This window comes from Ochotona curzoniae, unplaced genomic scaffold (genome assembly GCF_017591425.1).
Source record: "Ochotona curzoniae isolate NIBS_2020 unplaced genomic scaffold, NIBS_Ocur_1.0 contig_520, whole genome shotgun sequence".
Classification (NCBI taxonomy): Eukaryota; Metazoa; Chordata; class Mammalia; order Lagomorpha; family Ochotonidae; genus Ochotona; species Ochotona curzoniae.
This window is the reverse complement of record NW_024466457.1, coordinates 396,490-412,878: the sequence shown is the minus strand read 5'-3', so window position 1 is coordinate 412,878 and position 16,389 is coordinate 396,490. Positions and strand designations below refer to the sequence as shown.

The 16,389-nt window shown below is 56.2% G+C and overlaps 2 protein-coding genes across 2 annotated transcripts; one reads left to right on the top strand and one right to left on the bottom strand.

Moving 5' to 3' along the window:
* The first annotated feature begins 222 nt into the window (after positions 1-222).
* Positions 223-3,155, top strand: TMEM101 (transmembrane protein 101). The gene is made up of 4 exons (XM_040989278.1): positions 223-364; positions 654-834; positions 1,577-1,723; positions 2,095-3,155. Exons 1-4 carry the CDS (start codon positions 228-230, stop codon positions 2,401-2,403), a joined length of 774 nt encoding a protein of 257 aa, XP_040845212.1. The 5' UTR covers positions 223-227; the 3' UTR covers positions 2,404-3,155.
* Positions 3,156-4,431: 1,276 nt separating this feature from the next.
* NAGS (N-acetylglutamate synthase) lies at positions 4,432-8,034 on the bottom strand. Its single transcript, XM_040989203.1, has 7 exons — positions 7,618-8,034; positions 6,863-7,137; positions 6,512-6,725; positions 6,091-6,271; positions 5,496-5,667; positions 5,236-5,418; positions 4,432-4,757 (listed from the first exon to the last, which is right to left on the bottom strand). Exons 1-7 carry the CDS (start codon positions 8,032-8,034, stop codon positions 4,604-4,606), a joined length of 1,596 nt encoding a protein of 531 aa, XP_040845137.1. The 3' UTR covers positions 4,432-4,603.
* Between the last annotated feature and the right edge of the window lie 8,355 nt (positions 8,035-16,389).

Here is a 16,389-nt window from a genome sequence, read left to right as displayed (position 1 = left end):
CCTCTAGTCTACTTTTTCATTCTGTTTTGGTACAAAGGAGGGGCCTGAACGCCCCACGACCAGAAAGAAAGCAGCAAGGACATTCTTCTAATCCCCGGTACTAAAGAGCCGGGAACACTGCTCCCGTACGGAGGGAGAAGAAAGCCGGGAAATTCGGAAGTTGCGTTCTTAGCACCGCGCCGGCCTACTGGGAGGAATGAGGCCGCAGCGCACTGCCCTTTCTCAAGATGGCGTCGAAGATAGGTTCAAGACGATGGATGCTGCAGCTGATCATGCAGTTGGGTTCGGTGCTGCTCACACGCTGCCCCTTTTGGGGCTGCTTCAGTCAGCTCATGCTGTACGCCGAGAGGGCCGAGGCGCGCCGGTGAGCGGGCTCACTCAGCGCCGGAAAGGGTGGGCGGGGGGCGGAGCGGCCAGTCTCGGCAACTGGGGTGATGTGGGGAAGCAGTTGGTGTCCAAAAGTTGGATCTGGCCCTCGGACTTGACGGGAGGGACTCTGGTCTGAGCTTCGGGCGGTGTCTAGCGTCGCAGTCCTCGCCGTGAGCGGAGACCCCAGATGGGGGTAGCGGTGGAGCGTGCCGGCACTCAGGGGGTCGCCAGGGTCTGGACTCCCGGTCATCCTGCCCTCGTTGCTTTTCCACTGCCACTCACAGGAAGCCAGACATCCCGGTGCCCTATCTGTACTTCGACATGGGGGCCGCCGTGCTGTGTGCCAGCTTCATGTCCTTCGGAGTGAAGCGTCGGTGGTTCGCCCTGGGGGCAGCACTCCAGCTGGCTATTAGCACCTACGCCGCCTACATGGGCGGCTACGTCCACTACGGGGACTGGCTGAAGGTGAGCGCCTCCGGTGGTGGCAGCAGAGGTCCCTCTTGGGGTAGCTGGTGGGTGAGGCTCGGTACTGACTAGGTGTGCTGCCCGCGAGGCAGCACCCACAGGCTTGTGGAGAGGGAGTAGAGGGGCGATGTGGAAACAGACTTCCCCAAAGTCATAGCACAGTTGGCGTATTGGGAGGACCAGAGCCAAGGGCACCGGGTCTCCAGCATCCTTTAAACAATCACTGTAGTAATAATCCCAGCCTTACAGGACAAAAGGGACTTGGGGAATACCTGATCCAACCATCTGGTCTTAGGAAATAATCTTTGCACACCATTTGAGTCTGTAAAAACTAGAAGGCCGTGCCAGGCACTTCAGGCTCAGGGGTGAGGTTGTACAGAAGCACTGCCCTCAGGTAAGGGAGCATACAGGTAGGCAACCAATTGCAAGACCGTGTTTTAATTGGGTGGCCTCTGTGCTCTGTCAAGATTCCCTGGAGGTATGGGGGGGGGACAGGATGCTCCATCTGAGCCCCCGCCCTCCCATTCCTTTCTGTGAAGTCCATGGACAAGTTTCCTAACCCCTTTGGGTCTCATGTTTTCACATCTGTTTTTTTTAAAAAATTATGTAACTCTTGGTACCTGCCCATTGTGCATGGAGATAGTACGAGGGTTTGTGTGGCAGGATGGGATGACTAGAAGTGGGTGCTCAGATCCCTTGGGCAGCCACAGTTGCTGACCGGGGTCCCCTTGCCCCAACCCAGGTCCGTATGTACTCTCGCACAGTTGCCATCATCGGTGGCTTTCTCGTGCTGGCCAGCGGCGCCGGGGAGCTATACCGGCAGAAACCCCGCAGCCGCTCCCTGCAGTCCACCGGGCAGGTGTTCCTGGGCATCTACCTCATCTGTGTGGTAGGTCAGGGGGCTGTGGGTGGGAGGTGTCTGGCTGGAAGTGAACTGTGGGCCCGGTCTGCTGGCCTGGCTCCTGAAAACTGCCCTGGCTGGCAGACCTGGGGAGAGGGTCTGCTTCCAAAATAATGGTTCGCATGTATGGGAGAAGCTCAGTTCTGCCCTCATGCTAGAGAGGCACCGGTAGGCAGAGACATGGGTGGTTTTGGGGTGCCATGTCCCCCTCCCATTCTGTGTGGGCTTTCCTGGGGAGCTGCAGTCTGATTGTGGAAGTGTGCTTCCTCACTGCCCCAGCTTCCTGGGGTTCTGTCATCAGAGGGTGGGCCACCGTGCAGGAGCACGGGGGTCTCAGTGGATGGCATGTCTGTCTCCAGGCCTATTCGCTGCAGCACAGCAAGGAGGACCGCCTGGCCTACCTAAACCACCTTCCAGGAGGGGAGCTGACTGTCCAGCTGCTCTTCGTGCTGTATGGCGTCCTGGCCCTGGCCTTCCTCTCAGGCTACTACGTGACCCTGGCTGCCCAGATCCTCGCTGTCCTGCTGCCCCCAGTCATGCTGCTCATCGATGGCAATGTGGCCTACTGGCACAATACACGGCGTGTTGAGTTCTGGAACCAGATGAAGCTCCTGGGAGAGAGCGTGGGCATCTTTGGGACAGCTGTTATCCTGGCCACTGATGGCTGAGTTCCACAGCAGGCAGTGGCGCAGGGAGAGACTGGTGGTACAGGCAGCCGCTGAGGGCCACCCTCCCTCTCTCCCAGCCAGCCCAGTTGCTTGTTTATGCTTTTTGGTCTGTTTGTTCGATCCCTGCTCCCTGGCTCTCCTGCCTTTACTTTTTGCACTGTGAGGCAAGTCTCTTCTCCCAGTCGCTGGGCTTGGCCCTAGTGAGAGTGGCAGCCAAGTCGTTTTAATGGCTCACAGGGTTTGCTCCTGTTAAGAGAGCTGACAGCCCCTGGGAGGGGAGTCAGGCTGGGGTAGGGGTGCAGCTGTTGAGAGCGGGAAACGGGACGGAAGCTAGAGATCCGAAAGGAGCAAATGTGAAAAATGTTTGTGGGAAGCTGACAGATGCCCCCTGGCCCTGCTGTGCTGTTTAGAGTTGAGAGAGAGGGAGAATGAATGAATATGTGTGTGTGTGTGTGTGTGCGCGCATGTGTGTGCTGACACAGGTGCGTCAGGCCAGGAGAGTAGAGGTGCTGGTGCCATGGGGTCACATAGGTCTCAGGGTATGCCAGGGCAGAAACGGCACCCGCCCTTTCTCAACCATGGTCAGAGTGTAGCAGCCACAGTCTGCCCTAGGGTCTGCAGGGGTGGGGCGGGCAGCTGCCAGCACCCCTGCTTCCTGCTGTTTGCAGTTCTAGGATTGACCTGGAGGGGGCGGAGTGCCTTCCAAAACACCAGACCACACAGTCCTCCAGAATAAACGTTTATAGACACTGGGCTTTGCTGTTGGCTGCGTCTGATCTTTGGCTTCCTGAAAGGCAGTGTGTGGGTCAGGCCCGCCGTGATCCACCAGGGTTTTTCTCCTCCATTGTGAGCCCCAATTGAAGAATGCACCTTGGAGTTCTCTCCTCAATCCCCCTTGTAGCTTGTCTCCTCTGCCATTTGCTGCCAGCTCTTTTTTCTTAAAAAGATTTACTTATTTTTATTGGAAAGTCAGATATACAGAAAGGAGGAGAGACAGAGAGCAAGATCTTCCATCCACTGATTCACTCCTCAAGTGGCTGCAACAGCTGGAGCCGATCGAAGCCAGGAGCCTCCTCAGGGTAACCCATGTAGGTGCAGGCTCCCAAAACTTGGGACCACCGATTGCTTTCCCAGGCCACAAACAGGGAGCTGGATGGGAAGTGGAGCCACTGGGATTAGAACTAACACCCATATGAGATCCTGGCACGTGCAAGGCAAGGATTTTAGCCATTAGGCTACCATACCAGGCTCACTGCCAGCTCTTTTGAAGAAATCGTTAGTGAGGGCAACTAGAACTAATAGTATGTGTTTATGACAGAGCCAAGTATGTGTCTGAGGTCCATGTGCAGATGTGCGCCCAGGTCCTGCGCAAGGACAGGGGCCACTCCGGCCGTGTTTCCTACACAGCCCCTTGCATCAGCTGTCTTCCTCTTGCCCATGTACCTGCAGCCAGGTACCTAGCACACTGTCAGCAAATGCTGAATAACAGCTTGGGGCTGTGTCTGTGCCTTTCTGGGCTTTGCTGGCCCTGCCCAGCCTGGACAAGGAGCTGCTATCAGCCTGGTCTGTTTGAAAGGTAGGTTTCCCTGTCCTGTGCTACTTAACTCAGGGGAGGGCTGCAGTGGTGGTGTCTACGTGGAGGCCTTTGGCCTCATTAATCAGCACCTGGACTTCAACTCCCCAAGTCCCTTAGGTTTCTCAGTTCTTGGGATCTGGGCCCAACTGGGGCCCCTGCTAATTTCCCTGCCAAGTGCAAGCTGACTCTCAGACAAAAGTGTGTTTTAATCAAGGACTCCTGAAAGTTGCAGGATCCAAAGGGATGAAAAAGAGCAGTAGGGTGGCAGGCAGGCAGGGGTTGGGGGTAGAAGTCACAGACATTGGGCAATGCAGTGGCGGAACTTGGCGTACCCTAGAGTAGGGGGAGCTCCCAAAGGCAGGTTCATACCCTGAGCTGCAGGCTACAAGGACAGGCCAGGGACTCATAGGATTGTAGCTTTTGGAGCACAGTGGACTTTCAGGCCAGCCTCCTCCTCCCCGTGCTTGTCTGACTTCACCTGTTCCTGGCAGGGCGGGGCTGCTGCTTTCCCTGCAGATGGCTCAGCCGACAAGCCCCGTCCAGCCTGTGGCTGCCGGTGCCACCTGCAGCAGGTGTGGCTTCTGGTCCTCCCTGGCTGTGCCAGGGCCTACAGGGCTGGGAAGGTCAGCTGCCTGGGTCTGAGGCTGGCTTGCAGAAGGAGTCTGGCAGCCCCTTGGCGTGGTTGACCAGCTCGTAGGAGTCCCGGATGTCGGCCAGGCCAAACCAGAAGAAGATCCACTGCTTGTTGGAGAAGCTGCCGTCACTGTGTGTGAAGTACCTGGGTGGGACAAGGCAAAGGGGCAGCACCTGCTGGTGAGGCCAGGGCTGGCTCCTCACTGACTCCTTTTCAGAAAACATTTTGGGGGGAGGGTGGGCTGGCACCTGCTCCGTGCCAGGCAGGAGCTGGTGTCTGGGTTCATCCTAACATACAGCCTGAACCTGCATGTTTACCGTTCTGATTCTACAGAGAAGCAAGCTCTCTTGCCAGGGTCACACATCCAGGAAGGCTGGAGGGAGGCCATGACTTGTCATTTACACTGGGCAGCAGGGGTTGAAAGGCCAAGGCGCAGTGGGCCTGGAATTGGGAGCTTGGGAGAGGCGAGTTCTGCCTTCAAGGAAAGCAGCTGTCTCTGCTCTGGGGAAAGCTCATGTCCCCTGGGTGGGCTGCCTCCAGGGCTGTCACTGGCAGGGCCTCTTGCGGGGGTCACAGGGGAGGAGGACTGGATGACTGCAGAACTGGCAGCACTAGGACCTACCAGGGATTGATGGGGTTGGTGACCCGGGAGCGCCAGAAAAGGGTCTGCTGGTCCCGCCGCAGGCGCTCCCACAGCATCTGGCCAGAGCCTTGACCCTGGCGGCTGGAGCTCACCACAAATTTATCCAGGTATGGGGTGCCGCCCAGGACCGGCTCCATGGTCAGGATGGCAGCAGCGTTGTACCTGGTGAGCGGGAGAGGCAGGCTGGGACCTCCCCCTGAGCCCTGGTCTGACCCTGCCCTGGGCGCCTATAGACTCACCCCTCAGACACGTAAATGGAGTGCAGCCTGGGGCGGAGCGAGGCCAGGTAGTCGTCCCGGAGCGTCTTGCCGAAGCTGGCGTTGATCAGGTTCACCAGACGGCCCTGGTCCAGACTGTCCAGGCTGCACACTCGCAGCATCCGTTCCGCATTCTTGAACAGGGTCCCGGATCCTGGAGGTGAGTCAGGGGGGCAGCGAGATGTAGTCCAAGAGCCCAGCCCCACGGGGTGTGCGCCAGTGGGACCAGAGGGACATTCGCCCACTTCGGAGACCTCCATGCTGAAATGACAGGTGGTCCCCAGACTTTCTGCATTTTTCACTCAGATGCTTTTCCCTGGCCCGTGACTGCTCCACCTCACGCGACACCTGCAATCCCACCTGTCTAACCCTGTGTCTTCACCCCCCCTCCCCCGCGTAGCAGTCCACACTGTCTAGCACCACCCCGCCCGCCTTGCCGGCTCTGGGTCAGCAGGGGTTCGGGACTGTCTACCGGTCTTCCCCCCCACCCCCGCTGGGGCCTCTGCCTGCAGCTTCCTTACAGGTATGCGGATAAGCCGCCGGCACAGGACCCCCCATCCAGGTCCGGAGCCCTCACCTTTGTTACTGAAAAGCTCTGTCAGCAAAGTGCTGGCAGCGGTGATGACGGCAGAGGCGTGGTGCGGCAGGCGGCTGAGCACGTCCACGATGAGCCGCATCTGCTGCCGCTCTTTGTCGTTCAGCCACTCGTTGTTAGTCACCAGGTCCAGGTCGGCGGGCAGGTTCACGTTACTAAGGACCTACGTCCGGGGCGAGGCTGTGAGCCTTTGGCAGAGCCCCAGGGAGGGAGCCACGGACCCTGGGGAGTGGTCTTTGAACCATTGGCCCTCGCTGCTCCGGGAGCCCTCTGCCAGGGAGGACTTAGATCTGGGTCTCGCATACTCATCGGAGCCTTGCGGCCCGGCCGGCTGGCCAGTCAATGCCGCTGTGGCGACAGGCGGGCAGGGGGAACGGGCCCAGCCTCAGGAGGAGGGGCGCACCTTCTGGCTGGCGTCGCGCAGGCCACCTGTGTTGTTGAGGAAGATAATTTTGGCGGGCTGCAGCGCCTTGGCCAGTGATGCGGTCACTTCCAGCGAGTCGAGAAGCACGGAGCGGCGCGCAGCCGTCTCCCCGATGGGGCACAAGATGGGAATGCTGCCGGACTCCAGGCACCATTGCAGCAGGTCGGTCTCCACCGAGACGACGCCGCCGTAGCTGTGGGCCAGACAGGGTGCTGGAGAGGCCTGCAGGCCCCGGGGCAGGGTGGGTCACAGTGTCTCCGAGGGCGCCGGCCGCCGTGGACATGGCGGCGGCGGCACTAACCTGGCATGGGGAGCAGGCGCGGCACTAACCTGGCATGGGGAGCAGGCTCGGCAGCGCCTAGCACGGAGCCGCCACCGAAAAACGGCACTGCTGTGGCCGCGTTGTGTCGCAGGGCGTCCACGAGCACCTTGCAGTTCTGGGCAAGCTGCGCCTTGGCGTCCCAGAAGGACAGACACCCAGAAGGTGCCGTGGGGGCCGGCAGCCCCAGGACCACTAGAGGCTTCATGTCCATGCGCTGCAGGAAGGCCAGGGCAAAGGCTAGGCTGGACACGGCCTTTGAGCACTTGAGCACCTCCTCGTCCACCTGGGAAAGATTGGGCATTCAAGGGGCGCCAGCCTGGCCCGGGAACGCTCTCCTGCACTCCACCTTGCCAAAGAGATGTCAGCGCCCCCTGCATCTGGCCACCTGTTGCACTCTTTGCCCTGTGGGATCTTGCCACTCCCTTATCTCACTGCAGCATTCCTCTCGCTGTACCTCCCTGCGACCTTGGACTCTGGGACGCCTTTCCGGGAGGGCTGACGCAGGTGGCTAGCGTCCAGCTTCGCAGCTCTTAGTCGGAACCCCAAACTGTGTCCATAGTTTGTATGTTTGTGGGGGGCAGGGTGACTTACTCCAGCCAGGTTGGGGTCCCCAGGTTTCTCCTGCCGGCTGGGTTGGAGGCGCCAGCAGGAACACGCGGCCTTGCCCATCCCCAGTGTTCCTGGCTCCCAGGCACGCCTTCCCAGTACACAGCATTAACCCTCGCCCCTTGCGGTGACACTGCCGCCTTTGGGCTCCGCTCACCTCTATGACGGCGAATGGCTTATCCGAGAAGTGGTGCTGAGTCTGGAACCGCACGAGCCAGTGGCGCGCCTCCCCCGGGCTGGCCTCGCACTGGCTCAGGAAGGCCTGGAGGTCCCTCTGGATCAGCGAGCGGCCGGCCGGGGACTGTGGAGTTTCAGGCAGCACAGGGATCGAGCGAGGTGGCGGCTCCTGGACGGCGGGCGATGGGGCGCCGTCCTCCGAGCTCTCAGTTTTCTGCCGGGGGCGCTGAGCTGGTGCCCTGGCGGTGCTGAGCCGGCGCCCTGGGCTGGCGCCTCCCGCCGCCCGCAGCCGCGTGCTGCAGCTCAGTCTCCGGGACCCCCGAGTATCCCGGGGGGCGCGCCATCTACAGCCTGCGAGGACCGTGCCGAGGGCCGCGGCCACTCGCGCGGTCACCATGACTACAACCTAAGCGGCTCAATCTCCACCCCACCCTGCTGCACAGGTGCCGTCTGCTCAGAAAGCCCTGCATTTGGGGGTTCTTAACAGGCCAGCTGGGCGGGGCTGAGCCTGGCCTGGGCGGGTCCAGACAGAGACGGGGAGTCGCTTGTGTGTACGTGAGGGAAGGGCCAGACCAAGGGTCAGTGGGAGGGCCGCCAGAATCTCCCGCCCCTGGGGTGATGGAAGCCCCCAGCGAGAATCAGGATCCTGGGTGGTGCCAAGTCCTGATCCAGGAAAGAGCTTGAAAGGCCCCTAGAAGGTATGAGGAGTGAGCTGGGGCAGGGTGGACAGGGGCCTCTGGTTGGGGACAGTTAGGGACAAGGCAGGTCTGCCTCTGTTGTCCCAGGTTATCAGCTTCCAAATTCCAGCTACTGGGTCATTCCCTGAGGAATGCTGTCATATCCTCAAAGCCCGGCACCAGCACTGAGGCCTCTTTTGAACTATTTCAAGTTAAATATTTGTGGGCAGGCATTTGGCACAGTGACTAAGAGGACTCTTGGGACACCTACCTCCCATAGCAAAGTCCTGGGGTTGGAGGAGTCTGCCCCCCCTTCCAGCTGCTGGGGAGGCAGCAGGTGATGGCTCAAGGACTGCAGCCCCTGCCACCCATGTGGGCAACATTAACTGCATTTCCTGATTCCTGGCTTCAGCCTGTTCCAGCCCTGGCTGTTTTGGGCATTTGGGGAAAGGGAATGTCTCTGTCTCTCAAAGAAGTAAATATACATTTTAAAAACTTTTATTTGGGACCTGGCACTGTAGTCTAGTGGCTAAAGTCCTCGCCTTGCACGCACCAGGAACCCATGTGGGCCTGGTTCTAATCCCAGTGGCCTTGCTTCCCATCCAGCTCCCTGCTTGTGGCCTGGGAAAGCAGTCAAGGATGACCCACAGCCTTGGGATTCTGCACTCATGTGGGAGACCCAGAAGTAGCTCCTGGCTCCTGGCTTCAGATCAGCTCAGCTCCAGTCATTGCAGCCACTTGGGGAGTGAATCAGCAGGTGGAAGATCTTCCTCTCTGTATATCTGACTTTCCAATAAAAATAAATAAATAAATCTTAAAAAAAACCACAACATTTTATTTGGGGCTGGCATCATGGGGTAGTAGTCTAAGCTGCCTTTGGTTCTGGCATCCTATAGGGGTATTGGTTCAAGTCTTGGCTGTTCTACTTCCAATCTAGCTCCCTGTTTGTGCTCTGGAAAAACAGCAGAGGATAGCTTAAGTTCTTGGGCCCCTGCACCCACATGGGAGACCCAGAGGAAGCTCCTGGCTTCAGATAAGCTCAGCTCCAACCTTTTTGGCCATTTGGGAAGTGGACCAATGGAAGAAATATCTTTTCTTTATAACTCTTTCAAATAAAAATAAAGTCAGATTTTATATTTATGGAGAGGTGAACTGTAAGAGACTATGTCACTTGCCATAAGCAGGAGGAAGCTTTAAGAATAAAGAACCAAGGGTCCAGTGTGGTAGCCTAGTGGCTAAAGTCCTCTCCTTGCACACCAGGATCCCATATGAGCGCCAGTTCTAATCTTGGTGGTATCGCTTCCCATCCAGCTTCCTGCTTGTGGCCTTGGAAAGCAGCCGAGGACAGCCCAAAGCCTTGGGACCCTGCACCTGTATGGGAGACTTGGAAAAAGCTCCTGGCTCCTGGCTTTGGATTGGCTCAGTTCTAGCCATTGTGGTCACTTGAGGAGTGAATCACTGGATGGAAGTTCTTCCTCTCTGTCTCTCCTCCTCTCTTTATATCTGCCTTTCCAATAAAAATAATTTTAAAAAATTTAAGAAAAGAATAAAGAACCAAACAAAGTTGTTCAGTTGCAGCTGGGCAGCACTGCCTGCTTGCCTTGTAATCCAGAGGGTTGGCAGGTGCCAGGTAGTAAGATGCCATGGGAAGCTTTTTGAGAGGGTAATGGCTGCTGTATGGAAGACCAAGTGCTTCCTAGACCATAACTCCGTCCTCACAGTGACTCAGGGATCACTGCTTCCTCAGCTGTTACAGGTGAAGAAATAGGCCTAGAAGTCCATTTGGGCCAGGGTCATTGTGCAGAAGGCAGTGGTTCTGGTCCCTGGGGCAAAGCAGTTCTGTTCCAGACCAGTGCTCTTACGCATGACTTGGAAGGGACTTGAAAGACTTGGATCTGTCACAGGACATGGCTCAGTGTTACATCATCCTGGGTTGAGCTGTGCTCGTCCACACGCGGAGGTAACACACCCTCTGTGGTCACAGGGGAGCAGCTGGGCCCTTGGTGGTTGCCATGGCCACTGTCAGATCCTAGGCATCTTAGGTCCCCTACTTCCTTGCCTGTGGTTTCCACATGGGAGCAGTGGCTTGGGCTGAACGCCCCCTCGAGTGTCCCAGAGGATGTGGGGTAGTACAGTGAACCCTCTCCAGGCTGGAGACAAGCAGGTCAGGGAAGCCGAGCTCTGCAATCTCCTCATTGACTTCTGCATTTTCCTTCTTAGACATCTCAGGAGGCAGGGAGTGCAGAGACAGCCTGGTGGGGGTGGGCAGCCCTGCCCTTTGGGTCACCTCCCAGGCCCTCTTCCCTGCTCTCACAGCTGTGCACCTTCCGGTCAGGCACCCACCCTCTCTGGTTTCAGACTGGAGCTCCTAGAGAGTAGCGCTGGGTGTCCCACCCTCCCCCGCCCCCATTACCAGATGCAATGCACCTGTCCCATTTCCCCTGAGTTTATTGGACAGAGGCTAGCTGGGAAGCCGCCCCCCAACTCCTTTGGGCCTCATCCCAGAGGGCCGTGTCCCCAGGTGGCCAATGGGGCCTAGAGCAATCCTAGGTAGATGATTAACTTGGATCCCATCCACCCTCGGGCCATGGTGTACCCACAGCTCTCCCAGGAGCAGACCAGTCTCTGGCTGGGTACCTGGCCTTGCTTGCTAGAGGGTATCTGGGGTGGACATTCCTGCTTGCTCCTACCTCTCTGAGCTGTGGGGAGGAGAGAAGAGGTTCCACGCAGCTTGTCTCCCTTAACGCTGGCTGTAGTTGTGATTTTTCAGAGCACAGCCCAGAATCAGGGTCCCAGCTTCTCCCCAGGCCTTGGGTCTTGGAGACACAGGGAGCCAAAGCACAGTCCACACCAGCACCATCACGCCCTACCCCCTCCTCATCAGGGGCTGCAAGAGCAGGCTCAAGGGGCTGGGCTGGAGCGCTTGACTGGCCATGCAGGTGGGCATGGAGGTGAGAGAAACCTGGGCAGGGGAGGAACCAGAGCTGACACGGACAGTTCCATGTCGCAGATCCACAGGTGACACTGCAGCCCACTTGTGGGTGCACAGAGTAGCCCCTGGCTCCTCGTGGGTGCAGCTGCTGCAAGGCTCCCCACTCTCCTGCCCCAGCTTTCCCTTTGGCAGAGATGTTCAGCTCTTTCTCCATCTTAGGGAGATAGCTGTACCCCAATTGTCAGCTGCAGGACCCCTGGAAGGAGTGAACACTCTGGCACTCCCACCCCCTTGTGTCCTTTCAAGACCCAGTCTGTTCAGGCTGTTGCCCTTCTGTCCATCAGAATAGTTCCCATGTGGTTCCATCTCCGGGTTCGCCCTCGGCTGTCTTGCCTGCCCAATGCACTTTGCTGTGAGCTCAGGGGGAAGTCGAGGAGCAGAAGGTGGCATGAGAAGGCGCAGCCACGAGGATGGAGAGAACAGAAGTATACGCGGGAAGTCAAGGTGCAGAGAGAGCACCACCACAGCACACCTTGGAGTGAAGCTGGATTTCGGAGCACAGCGGGGGCTGCAACCTAGGCACTCCAGTGGAGCTGCAAAGTCCTACCCAGTATCTTAATCACTAAGCCAAACACCTGCCCCCAGGCCTGTTTCCTTGGTGGGAGGAGGCAGGAGTGGGAGGTATTGTGAGCCCGACCTGTGGCAGGCACAGTTTACCCCTGGCATTTGCCTGATGGCACTGTGGATCCTCAAGGGGAGATATTGTTGCACCCCTGGAGCCTCTCCAGGCTACTAGCACAGGCCCATCCATGGTATCTGTTCAGGAGTGGAGGGAGAGAAGACAGAGAGGCTGCATGCCCATTGGTCAGTGGGTTGGCCCTGAGGTAGCCCTAGCCATCTGCGGAGGCCCAGTCTAGCAGCTATGGTCTCAGAGCTGCACCTGAAGGGTGTGACCCGAGGCAGACCTCGGTCATCCACCACAGGGGCTCACCTGCTTTGGGGACACAGTCCTGCTTTTCCTGGCTGTAAGTCCAGAGGTCTCTGCACTGGCTTTCTGAAAGGCTTGGACTGGGCATACAATTCCTCTAGCCTGTAACATAAGGGAAGAGAATAGGAGTTAATTTCATTGCACTGTGATGAAGACATACTTCTCCAAGGGATGACCTCCGGGTATAGATGAAACCAGCCCTTGGGCTGCCGGCTTCCTATAGTGGAATTCCCAGCTGCTCTGCATGGGCTCTAGCCTCTTACTAATGGATACTCTGAGAGGCCATAGAGGATGGCCCAAGGACTTGGGTTTCTGCTAAGACCTGGATGACTTCTTGGATCCTGGCATCAGCCTGGCCCAGCCTTGGTTGTTGCAGGTATTTAGGGAGTGAATCTGCAGATGGAAGATCTTTCTGCCTTTCAAATGAAAATAAATACCAAATTCTAGTTGCAAGTGCTTTGTGAGCCTGTGTCCAGCAGAGGGCTCCCTACTCCAGACCTCTGGCTGCTGCTTTGGGGTTGGAGGGCAGCCCTATCAGCTGTGTAAGAGGGCCTTGGCACTGTTCTAAGCATGCAGCACATTCTTCTGAAGACCCCCTGAAAGAGCTGGGACAGAAACCCCAGAACCTCCAGGCGCCACATGTCAGGTAATGGGGGACATCCTGGTGGCTGCCATCGGAGAGCTTCCTAGCCGACTGGAGCTCAGCAGAAAGGAACTGGGGAGGCTCCAGAAAGGTGAGGGACTAACCCCACAGTGTTTGGGGCTGCGCTGAGTTGCTAGGAGGTGCTGTGGCAAGAGAACCGCCCAGAGGAGGAGAAGTGGGGGCTGGAGGTCTGCAGGGAGCCAGCCAGAGTCCAGGGTGGAGGAAGGGGTTTCCATTGGGGCAGGGGCTAAGCAGCTGGCTGGGCTACTCAGGCCCCACTGGAGTGCCTGGGCTGGAGTCCCAGGTTCTGGTCGATGCTCAGCCTGGGAAGGCTGGGACAGTGGCTCAGGAGGTTGGGTCCAAGCCACATGGATGGGGGAGACCTGGGTTGAGTTTCTGCTCTCAGCTTTAGTCTTTGGAGAGAGGAGCCAGGCAAGGGTCCCAGATGCTCTGACTTCACTGTTGCTGCTGGGCTTGGGATGGGGTTGGGTGGGGACTTGGAGGAAGGGAGGTCACTGGGCACGTGATAACGAAGGGCTGCATCCCAAGCAGAGAGCCCAGGGCCTGGCAGAGGCTGTCAGGCGTATACTGTCTAGTGAAGAAAACCCTCATCGTCAAAGGGTCGTGGAAGGTTCCCTAAAATATAGAAATTTGCATAAGATCCCCTTTGCCCGACCATACAGCTGCATTTCACACTGTTTCCTGCCAAACTGTTTATATTTTTATTTGGAAGGCAGAGTTACAGTGAGGACAGAAATCCATCTGCTGTTTCACTCTCCAAATGGCTGCTATGACTGCAGCTGAGCCAACCTGAAGCCAGGAGCCAGGAGCTTCTGGACCACACGGGTGCAGGGTCCCAAGACTTTGGGCACACCTCGACTGCTTTCCCAGGCCCACAAGCAGGGAGCTGAAAGGGAAGTGGAGCAGCTGGGATATGAACCAGTGTCCACATGGATACTGACATGGAAGACAGTCGCTTTACTGGCTATGCCACAGCAACAGCTCCCTAATTTATGTTTTTATACAGACTCACTGCGGTGGTTTCTTCCTGAGATCTTACTGCATGGAGCCTTTTACCCCACTTTGTCCACGTGAGCAGGCTCGCACATCCTGGAGCGTCCCCTCCAGCTGACTGCACTGCGTTACACTTCATGGTTTAACACCAGAGGTGCTGGAATGAGAAGTGTATGGTATTTCCAAGCTTTCACTATCATAAATAAAACTGTGGTATATACTTTTGTGCATTTATCTCTGAATTGAGTTTATTTTTAAGTGCCCAGAAATTGAATTTCTAGATTAAAAGTGCCTGGGAATTTTTAGTGCTCTGCTGTTTTCAGAAGTTATTTTTTGAAAGAATTGTACCAACATGCACTACAGTCTGTCATGAGGAAGGAGTGGCCTTGTTCCTTACTCACCAGGTGTGTTGGCTATTCTTGCCCCCCCCCCCCCCGTTTTACAGTTTTTGAAAAAAATTTATTTATTTTTATTGTAAAGTCAGAGAGGAGGAGAAACAGAGGAAGATCTTCTGTCCTATGATTACCTCCCCAAGTAACTGCAATGGCTGAAATTGAGCCAATCTGAAGCCAGGAGCCTAGAGCCTCTTCTGTATCTCCCACACGGATGCAGGGTCCCAAGCTTTGGGCCATCCTTGACTGCTTTCCTAGGCCACAAGCAGGGAGCTGTATGGGAAGTGGGGCCGCCAGAATTAGAACCGGAGCTCATATGGGATCCTGGTGTGAAAGGAGAGGACTTTAGCCACTTAGGCTACCACACTGGGCCTTCCTTTTTAAGTTTTTATGATGTTTATTTGAAAGGCAGATTCACAGAGAAAGAGAGACAGGAAAGTTTGCATTGCTGCTTCATTGCTCAGATGGCCTCAACGGGCGGAGCTAAGGCAGGCTGAAGCCAGGAGCCAGATTTTTATCTGGACTTCCCATGAAAGTGCTGCAGCCCAAGCACTTGGGGTGTCCTCTGCTGCTTTCCCACATGCATTAGTGAAGAGCTTGGTCAGAGTGGAGCAGCAGGGACAGAAACCAGCACCCAATTTGGGTGTTGCCCTTACAGGTAGCAGCCTAACCCTGCTATGCCATAGCACTGGCCCCATGTTTATTGTCTATTTATGTTTGGGAGTCTGTGATGCTTATGGATGTGTGAACTTCTGACATATAGAATACATTAACCCTTTGTCACATTGCCATCTGAATTTCTCTTAGTCTTTTGATTGCTTAGTATTAAAAATAGTTACTGGGGCTGGCACTGTGGCTCAACGGGTTAATCCTCTACCTATAAGCACTGGTATCCCTTATTGGTGCTGGTTCATGTCCCGGCTGTTCCACTTCCCTACCAGCTCCCTGTTTGTGGCCTGGGAAAGCAGTTGAGGATGATTCAAAGCCTTGGGACCCTGTATGCACGTGGGAGACCCAGAAGAGCTCTGGACTCTTGGCTTTGGATTGCACAACTTCGGCCATTGTGACCACTTAGGGAGTGAGCCAGAGGATGGCAGATCTTTCTCTGTTTCTTGCTATCTCTTCTTCTATTTCTGTAAAACCTGGCATTCAAAGGGCGGGGGGGGGGGGAGACTTGTTGTGGCAAGGTGGGCTAGGGCACGGTCAAGGATGCCTGCATCCCGTATCTGAGTGCCTTATTGCAGTCCCAGCTGCTCTACTTCCAATCCAGCTCTGTGCTAATGCATGCTGGAAGGCAGAAGGGGATGGTTCATGCCCTTGGGTTTCTACCCCCAGATGCACAGTCTAAGGGAGTTCCTGGCTCCCGGCTTTGGCCTGGAGCTGACCCTAACTGTTACAAGAATCTGGGGGAGTGATCCAGCAGATAGAAGATCAACTTCTATTATTCTGTTCTTCAGTGAGGAAATCAATAACTAAAATAATCAAGAATGGCTATTGAAAAATGTAAATTACAGCCACGTTACATCACTAGGAGGGCAACTGGCAGGAAAGCCAGAGAACGCAGAGGCCAACTGTTGTGGCACAGTAAATTAAGCCACTAGCTGCAGTGCTGGCATCTCAGTGCGCTGGTTCACATCCTGGCTGCTCCACTTCTGATTTGCTTTCTTGCTAATGTACCTGGGAAGGCAGCGGAGGATGCCTGCAACCCATGTGGGAAGCCCGGATGGAGTTCCTAACTCCTGGCTTCAGCCTGGCCCAGACTTGGCTGCAGCAGGCATTTAGGGAATAAACTGGCAGATGGAAGATCTCTCTCTTTCTCTCAAATAAATAAGACAAATTGTTTAAAATAAAAAAGAAATATCAACTTTGGAGTAGGCATTGAGCACAGGGGTCAGGATGACAGTTAGGATGCCATGACCAAGGGAGGGAACAGGTGACAGCTCCAGCGTGCAGGACCCTGCCACCCACACAGGATACCTGGAAGAAATTCTGGGGTCCCGTCTTCAGCCTCCCTCACCCTGGCAGCTGCAAGTACTTGGAGAGGAAACTGTCATTCTCGCTGCCTTTTGAATAAAAAGAAATAAAGAGTAAGTTTAAAATATTTTT